The following is an 18,641-nucleotide window of genomic DNA, read 5'->3' on the forward strand; positions in this document are numbered from 1 at the left end:
GGCCATGAATGCTCATGAAATGGGGGTTGGGGTGCAGGAGGGTGCTCCGGGCAGGGACTGAGGGGTTTGAAGGATGAGAGAGGGAATCAGGGCTGGGGTAGAGGTAGGGGCAGGGGTGCAGGCTCCGGGCAGTGCTTACCTCAAGAAGCTCCCTGAAGCAGCAGCATGTCCCCCACTTCTGGCTCCTACGCAGAGGCACGGCCAGGCAGTTCTGCATGCTGCCCCATCCGCAAGCGCCGCCCTTGCAGCTCCCATTGGCTGCAGTTCCCAGCCAATAGGAGCTGCGGGGGCAGCACCTGCAGACAGGGCAGTGCACAGAGCCCCCTGGCTACCCCTAAACATAAGAGTAGGAGCAGGGACATGCCACTGCTTCTGGTAGTTGTGGCACGTGCGGGCGGAGTGACCCCCAAGCCCATGGCCCAGCTGGAGTGTGGGAGCAGGGCAAGCCCCAGACCCCACTCCCCAGTGGAAACTCAAGGGCCAGATTAGATCAGGGGTGAGCAAACTATGGCCCCTGGGCCACATCTGGCCAGCCAGCTGATCTAGTCTGACCTACTTAATATAGGCCAAGGGTTCTCAACCTTTTTCTTTCTGAACCCGACCCCCCATGTGCTAGAAAAACTCCAGGGCCCAATGTGGGCGGGGGCCGGGGGAACTTGGGGCTTTAGCCCTGCAGGGTGCTGGAGGGGGGAGGGGGGAGGGGGGCTCCACAGGTGTAGTTTGACTTCTATTTTGCAGGTCAGATCTGCATGGTGGGGCCTGGGGAGGGACCACCACCTCCACCCCCTGACTAACCTCAGCAGGCCACCCAGCTTGTCTCAGTTGGGGAGCAGCACACAACCAAAGATTGTAACTCGAAGTGGGGGGTGTTCAGCTCAAACTTTGAAAACTGTTCAGGGTGCAGGGAGGGGTTGGCTAGGGGCTGTGCACAGTGAGGGGTGTCATAAATATAAAGGGAAGGGTAAACCCCTTTGAAATCCCTCCTGGCCAGGGGAAAGCTCCTCTCACCTGTAAAGGGTTAAGAAGCTAAAGGTAACCTCGCTGGCACCTGACCAAAATGACCAATGAGGAGACAAGATACTTTCAAAAGCTGGGAGGAGGGAGAGAAACAAAGGGTCTGTGTGTCTGTCTATATGCTGGTTTCTGCTGGGGATAGACCAGGAATGGAGTCTTAGAACTTTTAGTAACTAATCTAGCTAGGTACGTGTTAGATTATGATTTCTTTAAATGGCTGAGAAAAGAATTGTGCTGAATAGAATAACTATTTCTGTCTGTGTATCTTTTTTGTAACTTAAGGTTTTGCCTAGAGGGGTTCTCTGTGTTTTGAATCTAATTACCCTGTAAGGTATCTACCATCCTGATTTTACAGGGGGGATTTCTTTATTTCTATTTACTTCTATTTTTATTAAAAGTCTTCTTGTAAGAAAACTGAATGCTTTTTCATTGTTCTCAGATCCAAGGGTTTGGGTCTGTGGTCACCTATGCAAATTGGTGAGGCTTTTTATCCAACATTTCCCAGGAAAGGGGGGGTGCAAGTGTTGGGAGGATTGTTTGTTGTTCTTAAGATCCAAGGGTCTGGGTCTGTAGTCACCTAGGCAAATTGGTGAGGCTTTTTACCAAACCTTGTCCAGGAAGTGGGGTGCAAGGTTTTGGGAAGTATTTTGGGGGGAAAGACGCGTCCAAACAACTCTTCCCCAGTAACCAGTATTAGTTTGGTGGTGGTAGCAGCCGCCAATCCAAGGACAAAGGGTGGAATATTTTGTAATTTGGGGAAGTTTTGAGCTAAGCTGGTAAAGATAAGCTTAGGAGGTTTTTCATGCAGGTCCCCACATCTGTACCCTAGAGTTCAGAGTGGGGGAGGAACCTTGACAAGGGGTATAGCTCAGGGTGCGGGGAGAGAGTAGCTAGGAGCTATGTGCAGGCAGGGGGTAGCTCGGGATACAGGCAGGGGAATAGCTAGGAGCTGTGTGCTGGGAGGAAACCTCTCACGGTGAGGTAGGTTTTCCAGACCTTGAATCATTCTTGTAGCTCTTTTCTGAAGCCTTTCCAATTTTTCAACATCCTTTCCGAAGCACGGAGACCAGACATGGACACAATATTCCAGTAATAGTCTCACTAATGTCGTAATACTACCTCCCTACCGCTATTTGATATTCCCCTGCTTATATATCCAAGGATCATGTTCACCATCTTAGCTACGGTATTGCACTAGAAGCCCATGATCAATTGATTGTGTCATGGGAGGTATAAAATATGGCTCTACTATTGACTTGCTGAGATTCTATCTTGAGCAAGTCACTTACTTTGTGTCTGGTTCTCCATCTGTAAAATAAGAATACTTACAATACCTCAAAAGGGTGTAACAATTAATTAGTTAACATTGGTACAGTGCTTTGAAAATGCAGTGTAATACAAATCCAAAGTATTTATTGTACTCAACTTTTTAGTGCTCTTGTACTCCTTTTTCTAATTTTTTTAAATGAGTTTTAAAAGAAAAGCATCTCAAGTCAAACTACTGACATGTACTTGTGCACTGACAGAACATTACGTCGAGATGACACTATGTAAGGACATATATACTGTACTCTAAAGGAGGTCTTTGATTAGGACCAGAGAGAGGAAGAATGGTCCAGTGGTTAGGACCACACATTTACAGTTAACTTGGGTAAGTCACTTTGTTTCTCTATGCCTCATTTCCCCACCTACAAAATGGGGATAATAGTACTTCCCTATCTCACAAAAGTGTTGTAAGGACAAACATTACTGTGAGGTGCTCAGATACTATGACAATAGGGGAAATAAAGCCAACTAATGAGAACTAAGTTAACAATAAAATCAATTCAGGAGCTCCTATTGTACAATATAATATTTTATTACTAACAAAGATAGTAAAAACAAAACTATTAAAAATACATATAAAGTTTTCAGTTTACAAATAGGAGAGCAAGAGAATGAAGAATATTCAGTGTGTTTCTTCACAGAGGATATTTCAGATTTTTCTCATTCTCTATCTCAGCAGCAAGAATAGTGTGTGCTAAAAATAAAAAGGGAACACTAAAAAAAACGAACATCCCTTATTTAAGGCAATAAATTACAAATTATAAAATGCAGGAGACACAATATAACAAACATTCAAATTTCAACAGATGTTGGATAAAACAAGTAACTTTGGTTTATCAGAACTACAATTTCTTATTCAGTATTTACATGACCTTTCAGTTATGTGATTTTGCTTGAGTGTTCAAACCACCACCCAAAAAAGCTGTTCAAAGTGGAATGTAATAGCCTCACTGTATCATATATCAAAGTGGATGTGTCACACTATGAGCCCTCCAGTTACCAGTAAGGCAAAATGCAGAAGAGCCCTATAGAATGTATCAACACTAGTGTTACAGATGGAAGGTGAAATCCTGGCTCCACTGAAACAGCAAAACTCCCATTGACTTCATTGGAGACAGAATTTCACACAAAGGACCCTGTCCTGCAACCCTTATCCACACCAGTCATCTTACTCATGTGCATTGTCCCATTGAAAACAATGGGACTCCTCCATTAGTAAGGACTACTCTGAGCTGTGTAATTGGGCCCTAATACCAAAAAGCTAAAGAAAATGTGGCATTTCTGTATAAACACACAGACCATTAAAGCATGTAAAAATTATGGCACATGGAAAATGCATTATTGTCCTGTTTTAAGTGAAAACCTCATCTGATGAATTTGCATGTTAATATTCAAAAGTTGCTTTTTCTGCAAGATCATAATTCTCTACAGAATCTTTAACATTGGATTTTTAGAAATATGTGCTTCAGAACATGCTGTCCTTGTGTACTGAGAGCTTTGTTGTGCCTCCTCATTGGGGATGAGTGGAACACCACTCCGGCAGAAGCTCTGGGAAGCATCCTTTCTGAAGTGGAGCTGCACCTCATGCACCCCTCCTGTACAGAATGCACAAAGGCTGCATCTTTTTGAGGAGAACAGTCAGTGAAGAAGTTAGGCAGGGCTACATCTCTGCCACTTCTCTGCCCCATCTCTTTGCACTGATGCTGACACTAATCTCTCCCAGTCCTGCTATCCCTTAGCTCAACCCTTGTGTAGAGATATCAGAGATTTTTGAACTACTCTATTCTGTTTTCTCAGCACAATCCTGGGTGGACATCATTTTGCCACCATTAGCTGAAAATAGGGGGAAAAATTAGGTAGGATTAACTAAATTGGCAGGGAAGTAGAGTGGCAATAGCAGACCATAATACTGAAGTTAATAAACTGACAATTGGAATGAGTTCATGCAAAATGAAATCTGGGGGTGGGTGTGGCCCAGCCCCAGATTCCTTGCAGGGGAAGAGGAAGTCCCATCCTCCCCAGCCCAGCCAGGCCTAGCAGCTCAGCCCAGTGCAGGGTAGGAGCCACGACTGTGTCTTCCCCAGTCCTGCCTCCACCCCACAGTGATTTACCTCTCTGCCGGCTGCCCAGGGCACTCGAAACATACCGCTGGGGAGGGTCGCATGACTGCTTTTGTGGCTTCCCTTTGCTTCTCTGTCAGAAAGTTATTTTTCTGTGGGGAAACAAAGAAATCTGCGGAGGACATAAATGCTGCGCATGCACAGTGGTGCAGAATTCCCCCCGGAGTAATTATTGTAATAAAAAATACTTTGTTTTAGAAAAAGTACTGCCTGTGTGTCGATCAGTTATAACGGAAGGCCGTATCTATGTCCTCCCAGGGATACCAGGTCTAAGCTATTCTGGGGAGTCTCTTGAAGAGAACCTAGTAAACCCAAGTAGTTCCTCTAGGGTGGGCCCAATTTTTACCTTGCATAAATAGATTAATAGATTAGTAGGTTACCTTGAAAGGAACCTCTGGTAAACCCAGTAGTGGGATAATAGAGAAGCTATTCTGTGGATACCCTGGGTCTGTTTTTGGGGTAACAGTAGGTGTGCAAAAGTAAAGGGTGTCTCTCCTTTCTCATTTGTGGAGGGACCAGACACAATTTTGCCCTAGATGTGGAGGTTATATTAGTGCTTATATTATCCTGTAGTGACTATTGCTCAGAAGGAAATGATGTCATCTTATCAGCACAATATTGTTGATCTTATTGGTACTAGACGGAAGCACCTTAGTTATCAGATTTGTGCAACAAACAAAACAGTAGTTCTTAACGTTGAGTTTATAAAAATAAGTTATTTACCATATTCATTTTTAACTACAAAATAAGTCACTATAATTCCAGAGTCCTTTTCAGATTCAGTGTAGAAACTACCATAATACAGTGCTAAGATTAGTACATCATGAGACATTTACACATTAAAGATATCTATAGATTTGTGTAACTTCTAATTATTCTAAATGACACAGCTATTTAAAATGCAGTTACTTTAAAAAGAAAAAGAAATGTTAATAGGAAGATTGAAAGACACCAGTGAAGCAAATTAAATTTTTATGTTTCAAAATAACACAACTGTCTTCCATAAATTATTTTTACTGTAATTTAACAGTATGTTCATGTATTAGAAGAGAAAGATTTCTCTCATTTCTTTTTCTCTTAAATTACTGCTGACCTGCCCAGTCGAGTGCTATTAGAACTCCAGTTTCCGTTACTCTCCTATGAGGTTAAATACAGTGGTTATTGCTAGATCTCCCCACTATTGCAGTGTAACTTTTAAGTGCAAAACAAGGGATATGTATGTGGTATTTTTACAAGGCACAGAGTATCAGTAATCTCCAGTGTAATACAAACCCATAACAGTTTCATAAACTGAAATCATTCATATAGAAATTCTAATCTTTCAAGGATTTGAACTGTTTCCAAAATCCTGATCTTTTCTAGTGTCTGAAGCTGAGTGGACAAGCATTGATATGGAGCCGCTGGTACTGCCTGGTTGTGAAACATTGGGTAGCTGTGAATTACTGACTTGTAGTGGATGAGTTTCAGCAAAGTCACTTTTAGGAGATACCCTATATGTAATTAAAAACAAAAACAAAAACACACAAACAATGTTAAGCATATAATGTTTTAGACTGAAACAAACATATTTAGCAACAAAATGGCAATATACACTGAACTTACAACACTCCTTTTAAAAGACAATAATATAGTTCTGAATACTCTTTCCTTAGCCATTTAATTGGACTCAGGAACACAAAGGCCTGAGGGTCATCAGTAATGTTTTTTATACCAGCCACCTATCCAAAGAAGCTGTATGGCCACAGATGTCTTGGCAAGCATTGGATAGGGAATGCTTTTCACAGCCTTTCAGTGCTATTCCTTTATTTGTCTTAGGAGGTCACTATTCTGCAATATAAGTAGGGCCCTACCAAATTCATGGTCCATTCTGGTCAATTTCATGGTCATAGGATTTGAAATTTAGTAAATTTCACATTTTCAGATGTTTAAATCTGAAATTTTTTAGTGTTGTAACCACAGGGGTCCTGACGCAAAAGGGCATTGTGGGAGGTCACAAACCTGTAGTGGGGGGGTCATAGGATTGCCACCCTCACTTCTGCACTGATGTCAGCAGCTACAGAGCTTCCTGCAGCTGCAGGAGTCATCCAGAGGTGGAGGTGGGTCCGATCGCCCCCTTGCTGCTGGGAGTGTCCCAGCCAGGGGCTGCTAGCTGTGATTCTCGGCCAGGCTGAAGAGGAACAGGACTTGTCCTTCCCCTACACAGTAGCTCTCAGTGGGAGATCAGACCAACCTCCACAAGTCTTCTCTGGCTGCAGGAACCTCCGGGGCTCCTGCCCAGTCCCAGCAGGAGGCCCTCAGAGGTGGGTCTGATCTCCCTCCGAGAGCGGCTATGCAGGAAAAGGACAAGTCCTGTTCCTCCCCAGCCGTGCTGGAACGTGCAGCTAGGAGCCCCTGGTTGGGGTGCTTCCAGCAGCACGGGGGAGATCAGATTTCGAGGGGAAGGGCTTAGTTCACAGTCCATGACATGTTTTTCATGGCCGTGAAATTGGTAGGGCCCTAAATATAAGGCACATCCTATCCCAAGATAAAAGCTCTAGTATTTAAAACCTCTACTAGAAAAAAATCCCCAAATCATATATCCTCATTTAGAAACACATCAGCTGCATGGTCATCTGGAAAGTACCATATATACTCATTCAGAAGCAGAATTTTTTTTAGTAAAAAAGGGACGTGTCAGAGAAGGGGGTCGGCTTATGAATGGGTATAGAGGGGGGAGAGGTGGGACACAGCCCATCCCCCCAACAGAGGGGGCAACGAGAGGCAGCACAGCCAGCAGAGCCAGAAGGGAAGAGGCAGGGCCAGAGTCTCTCCGCTTTTGGCCACGCTGCTCTCCCCACAGCCTCCGAAGCAGCTGCAGCTCCAGGGCTGGCAGGCTGCGGCCATGCCGCTCCAGCCCCGCAGCCGTGCCACCCAGTCTGGCCCGCTGGAGCACGCTGCGGCCGCACCGCCCAGCCTGCTGGAGCAGCTCCAGCCAGGCCAGAGACATCCTCCGCTGGCCCGCCCTAGCTAAGGTGGGAAGGAATGGGATGGGGAGAGTGTGGGGGTCCCGCGCTAGGGGTGGGGTCATGTGGGAGGTGGTCACAGGGGTTACTCCCCTGACCCCCAGCTTCTCACTCCCCCACCCCCCAAAAAAAATTTCCCTGCCAGTTGCTGTCCCAGCCCGTCAGGGTAAGCAGCTGGTGTAACGGGACACTTTGTTTACTTAGGCGTACCTCCCTGCCTGCAGATGCTCAAGGTAAACAAACTGTCTCAGCCCACCAGCAGCTTATCCTGATGGCCTGGGAGCCAAAGTTTGCCAACCCCTGAATTATAGGGTCGGCTTATGAATGGGTCATAAAAATTTCCCATTTTTACTTATCCATCTTGGGGGGGGGGGGGGGTCAGCTTACAAACGAACCGGCTTATGATCAAGTATATATGGTAGTTTATAAGAACTACTTTTTTCTTGCAGCTACTGTTATTGGACAATCTGTCTTCAAAAGGAAAAGGACACAAAAATATACCATAGTATTGGTAGTATGAACATACACCAGAAAACTGAAGTCCAAACTTAGATAAAAAAATAAGCATCCTACCTTCCTTCACCCATTCTTTTCATACTCTCAGATAAGCTAATCATATCAAACGTGTTGTCTGCCTTGCTGCTCTTTTCCACCTGTTCCATAGCCAGTTTAGAATTAGATAATATTTGTAGTACATGTTCACCACCAGTATTCTCCCCTTCCTCCACTTTCTGGGTGGATGTTCCATCTGCCTCCATCTCTTTCTCAGATGTTTCTCGAGGGGGTTTAATTTCTGGAAAGTTCTCTTGGCTTAAGTAATCAGGGTTAGTAATAGCCACTGCAGAAGTTCCGTGATTTGTTGTGGCACCTGTGCTAGTCCCCATAGACTTCGAAATCACCTTCAGTTTGTGTGAACTGGATTTGTAGTGCTTCTTTTTATGGTTAACTTTAGAATTGTGCTTCAAGAAAAAGTCACATGATTCTTGCAACACTCTTCGGCTTTCACTGATTGGACTGAAAAACAAAGGCATATGACTAGTTCATCAAAGATCATTTAGACTCAGCGGAAGATTGCTTCTTATTCCAAAATGCAAAGGAAGTAACAAAGGGGGTGGCTCTAATGTACCAAACCTGGCTCCAATGTTAACCAATACTGAGGAAATGATAACCTCTGATGATTGGGAAGAAATCTGGGGGTAGTGGCTACTAAGTAATTATATATGTGGAGCAATTAAATTTACAGAAATAGAGCAAAATCCTACATGCCTCATTCTTGCAAATAGTTCCAATAACTTGAATGAGATTAACCATGTGAGAAAGGACAGCAGGATTAGCTCATAGGTAGCTATGTCACCAAAATTAAGTTTTCCTAAAGCAAACTTGTTAAAGTGAAAAAAATGGTAAATAGTATAAAATGGGCAACATTTTTTTAATCACTTAGCTGAAAGTAGTTTACAGCTGAAACATAAGAGACTTATACAGGAAATGGAAAAGTAGGGAGATGGAAAGGAAGCTATAAGCTCACCATCCAGGAATGCAGACTTAAAATAAAAGGAGCTAAAGAAAACCAAAGTAATGTTGGCTGGGCAAGTCCAAGGAAATAAAAAGTTCTAAAAATACATCCACAGTTTAGGAAGAATATAGGAAATCTAAAGAAAAATATATCAGGGGAAAAGAAAAGGATATAATAATTACAAGGGATGGGACCTAAACTTCCAGTCTGCTTATATTGAAAAGGATATGACCCATGCATCTCCTACAGAAGAGAACGCTAGGCAAGTTTAAATAAAGGAATGGAATTACTCTTGTGCAGAAGGGGATAAAATAAGAAACAGTAGTCTGAAACAATAGAAGAAAAAATTAAGGTAGGACATTAGAAATAGTAAGAGAATTAGGGCAGCAGAGTAAGCTACTAAGAAAAATGGTGGACGGACCATCACTGCAAGATACGGTTAAAGCAGGAGTGCAAATGATGTAAGCAGCAGACCTGGAAAATGAAAGGAGTCAGAGTTGATGGGGCCAAACAGTCTTCCCTGTTGATTGAAAGTTACAGCCATGTTAGTCAGTGTTAAGAGCAACAAAATCCCTTTTGCTCAATTTAAAGGACCAAATCAATAGGGAAGTATGTTTTCTACCTTATTAGGGCCCAATCATGTAGTTATTGCACAAGTAAAACTTGAATTGACTCCAGTGGGAATTTTACCGATGTCTAACTGCAGGATTGGGCCCTGAGAGAGTAAACAACAATACTTTTTCTATATTGCCTGACAAATATTTAAAGGGACACATGTTACAAATACATTTTTTTAAAGCTTATCAGTACCACATACAAAGAGTTGCTCTTACTCTCTCTTGCGATTTCTGTTGAAGAAACTGGCCCATTCAGAACAGGTCTTTTTACTTCCCACCCAGAATACTGGAGAGATGCCAACAATTAACGTCATCAGGTACTTCATCAGAAACAAAAATATTTCTGGTCTAGCTAATGCCTTTGCCTGGAAGATAACAAAGTTCAATAAACAAACGCACACACAGACACACACGCACACTGACTCTTGACAAAGTGCATAAAATGAACAGAAACCATGTACAAGAGCATACTGAGGTACTTTCTATTTTACACCAGCTATCCTATACTGCATTCAGACACACTATGGACTGAACTAAAACATGCACAGTCAAGTCAGATCTGGTTAATCTTTGCTTATGGAGATGTAGCTGAAGGTGTGGACAGGAGGTGAGGCACAAAGGGAGATTTTTTTTAAAAACTGGAAGAAAAGATTATTCGGAGGGGAGAAAAGTATTATTAAGCAAAAAGAAAAGGAGTACTTGTGGCACCTTAGAGACTAACCAATTTATCTGAGCATAAGCTTTAAATTGGTTAGTCTCTAAGGTGTTACAAGTCTTCCTTTTCTTTTTGCGAATACAGACTAACATGGCTGTTACTCTGAAACCTATTATTAAGCAGTTTCTCCAGTGAAACACTGCATATTTGGGAGCTTCCTCTGGATACAGAGGAGATGATGGAGTGGATGAATTAGATTTAATTACATGAATCAGGATCTCCAGAGAGCTTCAGGACAGTATACAGAGGTCAAAGTAAGCTGGTCCGGTCTGGTACATAGCCAACCGTACTAGCAGGGGGCAGCTTCCCCAGGCCAGCAATTTAAAAGAGCCCTGGGCTCCTGGCACTGGCTGGAGCCCCTGGCCCTTTAAATTGCCACCAGAGCACCTGGGCTCCCAGCCACCACCATAGCTACCCCTACCATGGGGCTCCGGTGGTGATTTAAAGGGCCTGGGGCTCCCAGCCGCCATTACTGCAGCCAGATCCCCAGGCCCTTTAAATTGCTGCCAGAGCCCCAGGGTAGTGGCAGCAATTTAAAGGCCCCGCCCCTTCTGCCTGAGGTCCCTCCCTTTTCGGTTGAGCCCCCCCTTGCTCAGGTCCCCGGCCCTGCGTACCGGTAAGTCCCTTAAGTTACTTTCACCCTTACCAGTATACCAGTGTTTTCTGCCATTTATTGCAAAATTAATCCACCGATGTGCAGAACAGGGTCACAGTTGTTGAGACATTTAACTCATTAAGTGGTTATTTAACTTCCTCTCCCATGCCCCAAATGTAATTTATGTTTTCTTGGTTAATCCACTTGTCTCTGTATTCTGGCCTTCAAACCACTAGTCACTCTTTTTGTTAGCTAGGTACCCATAATTGTTGAAGCTGAAGTTTTTGTTTCGTTTTGAACTAATCAGAGTAAAAAGAGAAGCCACTCTGTAGTTAATAGGTTTTTGTCACTGGAAAACAACAAGTACAACACAAAGGAACAGATCCAGTTGTAATATTTCTTGGTATAATATTTGATTGGATAGGTTTGTTCTGTTGCTATTTACTCTCTCTAATAAACTAAATAATCCTTGAGAATTATGTCATTAATTTCTTATTACCTGTACTGCAAGGTAAACATTGCAAGGAAAATTTGTTAAAGAAGGAATAGATACCTCAACTCTTAACTTTCTTACTTTGGAGGGTTTAAGTTGATAAAGGGCTCAATGCTGTATCCCCTGAAGTGGATATTTTGTCACTGACTTTAAACAGAAGCAAGAATAAGTATTAAGGACCCAGTCCTATGAGGGGCTGTACTCAACTGTCATTGACGTCAGAGTAGAGGGTACTCAGAAACTTGCAGGATCAAGCCCTAACATTCTATGAATTCTGTGTTTCTTTTCCTTGTTTTTATGGTAGCTCATTGCAGTATAAACATTAATGGTGGGATGCAAAGCAACTGAAGTATGTAACTTGACATGAAAAACTAACAGTTCCCTTACTGTTATTTCCTTCTTAAACACCAGCTCATAAATAGCGAGACATAAACCAAAAATTATTTGATATGACAGAGAATTTTATGCATTAAAACAAAATGTAATACATAGAGAGTACTGCATATGTGCAGTTGGTATGCATATTAAAGTCTTTCTGAAGACAATTTTTTAATCAAAAGTCAAATTTTAAACCTGAACATCTCAGCAATTTAAGATATATATTTTTAAAATTTCTAAAACTTAAGTCCACATTACCAAAAATCAGTTTGCAAATATGCAGTCATAGTTCTGAGAAATAAAGAGTGAAAAGCTCAGTATTTTGTACTTATACAATTTAAGAAAAGACAAAACTGATTTTAATCAAATGTGGTTCTGACCAAAATGTTCAAATTCGAATGGCTAAAATTAGTTGCTTAAATACTTAGGTACATATTTCAAGGCAGCCTCATTTTCAGAAATGCTGAGTAACTTTAGGCACCTAATTAGAAAATTTGGGGAAATAGTTTCCACCATGAACCATTTTTTTTTTATTTAGTTCAAATAACTTAAAAATTTAAACTCATGACTCTAAAAAGATTTTAAGTGCCACCAATCAGATTAGCTGGAGATTTCAACATAAATATTGGTTCAGTCAATTTATTTAAATGTTTAACTGGTCTATAAATATTATGTTGTGTGTATTTCATTGGCTTCCCTAACTTCAGTCTACCCACTAAATGTTGTTACAAATATCATAATGCATTTTGGTGCCTTTTTTATGTTAACATTACAATATGACAGGTTTCAGAGCAGCAGCCGTGTTAGTCTGTATCCGCAAAAAGAAAAGGAGGACTTGTGGCACCTTAGAGACTAACAAATTTATTTGAGCATAAGCTTTCATGAGCTACAGCTCACTTCATCGGATGCATGCAGGGGAAAATACAGTGTGGAGATTTTATATACACAGAGAACATGAAACAATGGGTGTTACAATACACACTGTAACGAGGTAAGGTGATCAAGTAAGGCCAGCAGGAGAGTGGGGGAGAAACTCTTCTTTTGTTGAAGAATTGCCACTTTTAGGTCTGTAATTGAGTGACCAGAGAGATTGAAGTGGTTTTTGAATGTTATAATTCTTGATGTCTGATGTGTGTCCATTTCTTCTTTTACATAGAGACTGTCCAGTTTGGCCAATGTACATGGCAGAGGGGCATTGCTGGCACATGATGGCATATATCACATTGATGGATGTATAGGTGAACGAGCCTCTGATAGTGTGGCTGATGTGATTAGGCCCTATGATGGTGTCCCCTGAATAGATATGTGGACACAGTTGGCAATAGGCTTTGTTGCAAGGATAGGTTCCTGGGTTAGTGTTTTAATTGGAATTAATTTGCAAACTGGACATCATTATCTTAGGCTTGAATAAAGACTGGGAGTGGATGTGTCATTATACAAAGTAAAACTATTTCCCTGTGTTTATTTCCCCCCTACTGTTCCTCTCACATTCTTGTCAACTGCTGGAAATGGCCCACCTTGATTATCACTACAAAAGGTGTCCCCCCCCCCGCTGGTAACAGCTCACCTTACCTGATCAGTCTCGTTACAGTGTGTATGGTAACACCCATTGTTTCATGTTCTCTGCGTATATAAAATCTCCCCACTGTATTTTCCACTGCATGTATCTGATGTAGCTCACAAAAGCTTATGCTCAAATAAATTTGTTAGTCTAAGGTGCCACAAGTCCTACTTTTCTTATTACAATATGAATTATACAAAACATTACTCCTTACCTGGTAAGGACAGGGAATATGGTACTGATCACAATGGTCAAAGACCCAAGTGGTCTCCCAGATTCTCCTATACATCTGCTCATAAACATAACATCCAAGAAGTGCCACCAGTGGTACCAGGTATAAGCCACTAAAGACTCCAATTCGAATCATAAATTTCTTCAGCTTCTCTTGGTTTCTGCCATCATGCTGTATGACTTGCCGCACATGATTTAAAGAAATAATTCCAGATAAAAGGAGAGAGAGACCAACAAAAACACAAAAGCACAAAGGCAAAAGGACAAAGTATCGAGATGCATCCATGTCATAGAGACCAACAAAGCAAACTCCACTGATATTGTCCCCTTCAACTTTGTTCATTGCAAGGAGCATAATGGTGAGAAAACCAGGTATGCCCCATGCAACTGCATGGAACCAAATTGCCTTTTGTTCAATAGCTTCACAGCTCCATTTTCTTCCTGCTGCTAGGAACCAAGTGATCGTAAGAATCACCCACCATATTGTTCCTGCCATAGTGAAAAAATACAAAACCATAAAAAAGACAGTGCAGGCTTTGTTTTGAGAGCCAAGAACAACTGTTTCACCAATTTCTAACTTTTCATCTGCCTTGTTACAAGCAGTTCTATTTCCCAGCAAAAAGCCAATGAAGTATATCAGAGACACTATACTGTAACAGACTGAATAATATATGATTGGCCTCTCTGGGTATCTGAACCTTTTAACGTCAATCAGAAAAGTCAGGAATGTGAACAGAGTAGCACAAAGGCAAAAAATTGAAACTATTCCAATGAAGCTTTTGGCAACATCCAGCTCATAATTTTTGAAGTACATATTGGGACATGGGGGTGCACACTGATCAATTCCCAAAAACTTGTAGCCTTGTCCATTGGAGGTCTGCAGATGCCGCGGACACCAAAATCCATAGTCCCTTCGAGCCTGCCCTGGGGTCTTCTGTGTTCCATGGACCTTTGTGGTTACAGCAGCAGTGACAGGAGCAGTTTCATCACAATCCTCCAGTCTACACAGATTAAGAAAAGTGCATGTACATTAATACTCTTCCACTGTCAAGTGTTCCCTTATTTTACTGCTATTCTTCCTAAGTGTGAAAAAGCTGTTTGACTAAAATATTTTATACATGATCCAAAAATTAGTTTATGAGAACAAAATCAGGTGGCCTTTAGAAAAAATTTTGAGTAGAGTCAAATAAAATCTTTAATGTCAAGTTTAGAAGAACAGTTGAACACAAGCTGTTTAACTATTCTTTACAAAACCTTGGTTTTGTATTCAGTTGGTTATGAAACACTTCAAATTCTTAAATTAAAAGAGACATTTTGCAGTTGTTTCTTTACTGGTCTTATTCCACATCAAAATTATTTATATACATGTAAACTTGTGAAAAAACACCCATCATAGATTTTTATACCTGGTTGACAAATTGTTGTTTGAGATTCACTAGAGATAATGCAAGCTCCAATCCAAATATAGGAGTGAAATGTTGAACATCTGGGATATACAGATGGAAATATCTTTGCTTTTATTGGACCAGGTCAATGTTTAACTGCTGACAATAGTGGTTTGATTGTGTTTCAAATCACCTACTCTCAGAAAGCTCTCTTCCCAGGGTACCCACTGCTTTTGTTCTCAGCTCTGTAAGGCCCCTTACAGTGCTAATTAATTTGAAATTGAGAGATGAAGACTATGAGATCAAAGAAGGAATAAACAATTGAGGCCAGTGGGAATTTAGAACATTTTGTAGAAGTCTCACAATAATAGCAGTGTAAATCCGTTCACAAAGGAAAAGACTCATTATTAGAAATGGAGAGATGACCTTTTTAACATTAAATCTGCCTTCACTAATGGATCTGCTTGGTTTCATATCAGCTGATAACACTTTACCTCAGGGGAAAAATATTTACAGAAGCAGTCAGATGGTGAGGACTGTCTGTCATAGAACTGATAAGGACTTTGATATCCATAATATATTACTGGAAATTACCTAACAGACAGGAAAAATAAAAGGAGAGCTAGTATAAAAGTTGAACACAATTGTAATTATTTTTTCTTTAACTTTTAAAAAAAGTTAATTTAACTATAGCTTGTGACATTTAGAATTTGATTGGACAAAATAACTTAATCTGTTTTATAATGACCATTTCTGCATTAGCAGTTGATGGACTTATTATCTTATGGCTAGATTATGCAATCTTTACTTGAATAGGAGCACACTTACTCACAATGAGATTACTAATGTGTGCAACTACTCAATGAGTCTGAGTTCTACAATTTATCCATGAGAGTGAGAATAGATTAAGAGTGCCTCTGTAAAAATGGCATTGCGGAGTTCCATCATCATGATTTCTCACTGATTTCCATAACAAATATACTCAGTTTAAAAGTAGAAAGGTTTTTTCCCCCCCTAAATGCCAGATGGACAAACTCAACTTGGGTTCTCTGTTTCATCATCACCATTAATAAAGGTTCTTCTGGACAAATTGGGCTGGCCTGAGAATTCTAGAAGCTGAAGTTCTTTTTAACCATACAGTAGGAACATCATGCACTGCACCAGTACAAGCTTATCTCACCAATTTACCAACTTGCTTTACCCTCGTTCTGTTGGGGTCATCTCTAAGGAGTCAGGAGTGTCTATCTTAGGGTTCTCATTAGTGCCTCTCTCTTAACACTCTCTAGGCTCATTCAGTCTTTGGCCTTTCTGAGGCTGCCAACAACAGTGCCAGTTACTGCTGACTCCAAGGGTATTTTTTGTGCTATGGACTCTATGTTAAGAACTGGACAGAGAATACCACTCACTTCACATATGAGCAGTAGATAGTGTTAACTTTAAGTCATTATTGTCAGTAGTAGAATAATTTAGAGATGCAACGGTTCCTGAAAAAAACTGAGTATTTTATTTTAAAATATAATTTAGAAAATATACTGAATATCTGAATAAGCTTCTAAGATGGCTAATTCTACAGAACAATTTTGAGACAGTTTTGTAGCTCTGCAGAGGGGCAGGGGTGAGAGTGTGAAATGCTGCAGAGCCTGAACATCCCATGGGCCTCCATACCGTGTTTCCATGTTGCTGCTCAACCTGTCCCCTGCCCTTGGGTCCATACTATCAGACTCTTTTCCCTGTGGCTATGCACAGTGAAGAGGTGACTTATCATGGTCTACAAGTGCCTAAATGGGGAAGAGATTTCAGATAGTAGATGGCCCTTTAATCTAGTAGAAAAAGGCATAACGATCCAATGACTGGAAACTGAATCTAGATAATTCAGACTAGAAATAAAACATGCACCTTATTTAACAGTGAGAGTAATTAACCATTGGAACATCTTACCTAAGGATGTGGTGCATTCTCAAATCACTTGAAGTCTTAAATCAAAACTGGATACCTTTCAAAAACAAATGCTACAGTTGCCAACAGAAATTACTGGGTGAGGTTCAATTTCCTGTGTTATGCAGGAGGTCAGACTAAATTATAATAATGATCCCTTCACGCCCTAAAAATCTATGAATTTTTCATTATCTCTCTGGGGGCTAGAAGAAACAGACAAAGATAAGATTTTTGTGAAATACTGAATCTTGGCATGCAGCATAGATAAAGTAATGGGAGGTTTAATTTGTTCAGCTAAGTGGTTAAGATTAAAATAAAAGCCTTCTGGTACTTAGTGATGTATAGACAGAGTGCTTTATATTTCATAGTACTGTTCAGTTACTCTTTGGGGGCTGGAATACTTTGGTGAGAGAGAGAGTCATCTGGGATATACCAGAGGTTAAGCGTGGGGAATTCTGCACCACTGCGTGTGTGCAGAATTCCTATCCCCCTCAGATTTCTTTGTTTCCCTGTTAGAAAGTCATTTTTCTGCAGGGAAGCAAAGGGAAGCTGCAAGAGTGGTCCCAGCTGGGCTGGGGGAGGATGGGACTCTCTCTTCCCCTGCAAGGAGCAGCCAGAGCCGGGTCAAACTCACCCCCAAAAACCTCCCCCAGCTGCAGGAAACTCCGTACACACACCCTCTTTCCTGCCACATTGCTCCTCAGGTGTGGGGGTAGGGATCACTGTATGGGGAGCTATTCCCACTGCCCACTACGTGTGCATCTGGAACCCTCCCATACACAGAACCCTGTCGAGCCTCACCCGCCCGCATCCAAATCCCCACCCTGCCAAGCCTCACCTCCTGCATCCAGATCCCCACCCCTGCTCCCAGATCACCCCTTGCTGAGCCCCCCACACTCGAACCACCACTCTCCTGCACCTGGACCACCCCTCATTGAGCCCCAAACTCCCATCCTACCAAGCCCCACTCCCCCAGCACCCAGACACCCCCCACTGAGCTCCCTACATCTGACCCCTACCCCACCCCCCGGTGAGCTCCATCCCCCAACACCCAGACCCCCCATGCTGAACTTCAACCACCTTCACCTGGACCCCTCTGCAGAGTTCCATTACCCCTGAACCTGGAACCCCCCCCGCAACAAGCTCCTGTGCATCCAATCCCCCCACACCTGGACCCTCCCCGAGCTGCCTGCACACAAAATTGCCCCACACAGAACCCTCTCAATCCACACCTGGATCCCCCCCACACTAAGCTCCTCCACATTTGGATCCTGCCAGGCTGAACCTGCCTGCCCCACACCTGGTGTGTCTTGCATGGAGAGGCAGGGCCCTGTGGTGTTTCTGGGGCAGACCTGGCCCTTGCATTGTGTCAGGGTCAGGTGCTGCCTCACTGAGGAGTCCATGTCCTGGGGAGGGGCTGCCGGGTGATCTTCCACCTCTGTGCAGCCAGTGGTCTATGCTACCCACTGCCATGCTAGAGCCTCCACATTTATTTATTGACAAATAAAATTTGCAGAACTGTATCTAATTTTAAAATATTGTATGCAGAATTTTTAATTTTTTTGGTGCAGAATTCCCTCAGGAGTAAGGAGGTCACACTGGATGATATGGTGGTCCCTTTTGACCTTAAACTCTATAATTCTTCATAAAACCTCTGTGAAGCAGATAAGTACTGTTATCCCATTTTACAGATAAGGAAGCAGACAGAAATATATGGTTTTAAGCATTTTGTACTGAGACAAAATCATTAACAGGA

General features: G+C 42.1%; 1 protein-coding gene across 2 annotated transcripts in view; it reads right to left on the reverse strand.

Moving 5' to 3' along the window:
• Positions 1–2,848: 2,848 nt before the first annotated feature.
• FZD6 (frizzled class receptor 6) overlaps positions 2,849–18,641 on the reverse strand; it is a 52,106-nt gene continuing 36,313 nt past the window's right edge. For both annotated transcript variants that reach the window (XM_077809892.1, XM_077809891.1), the window contains exons 4-7: positions 13,549–14,566; positions 9,809–9,957; positions 8,036–8,476; positions 2,849–5,950 (exon numbers count right to left, since the gene is read on the reverse strand). In XM_077809892.1, coding sequence (XP_077666018.1) covers positions 5,782–5,950; positions 8,036–8,476; positions 9,809–9,957; positions 13,549–14,566 — 1,777 coding nt within the window. In that variant the 3' untranslated portion in view covers positions 2,849–5,781. The remainder of the gene's footprint in view (positions 5,951–8,035; positions 8,477–9,808; positions 9,958–13,548; positions 14,567–18,641) is intronic.

The sequence above is a fragment of the Eretmochelys imbricata genome, chromosome 2 (genome assembly GCF_965152235.1).
Source record: "Eretmochelys imbricata isolate rEreImb1 chromosome 2, rEreImb1.hap1, whole genome shotgun sequence".
Taxonomy (NCBI): Eukaryota; Metazoa; Chordata; order Testudines; family Cheloniidae; genus Eretmochelys; species Eretmochelys imbricata.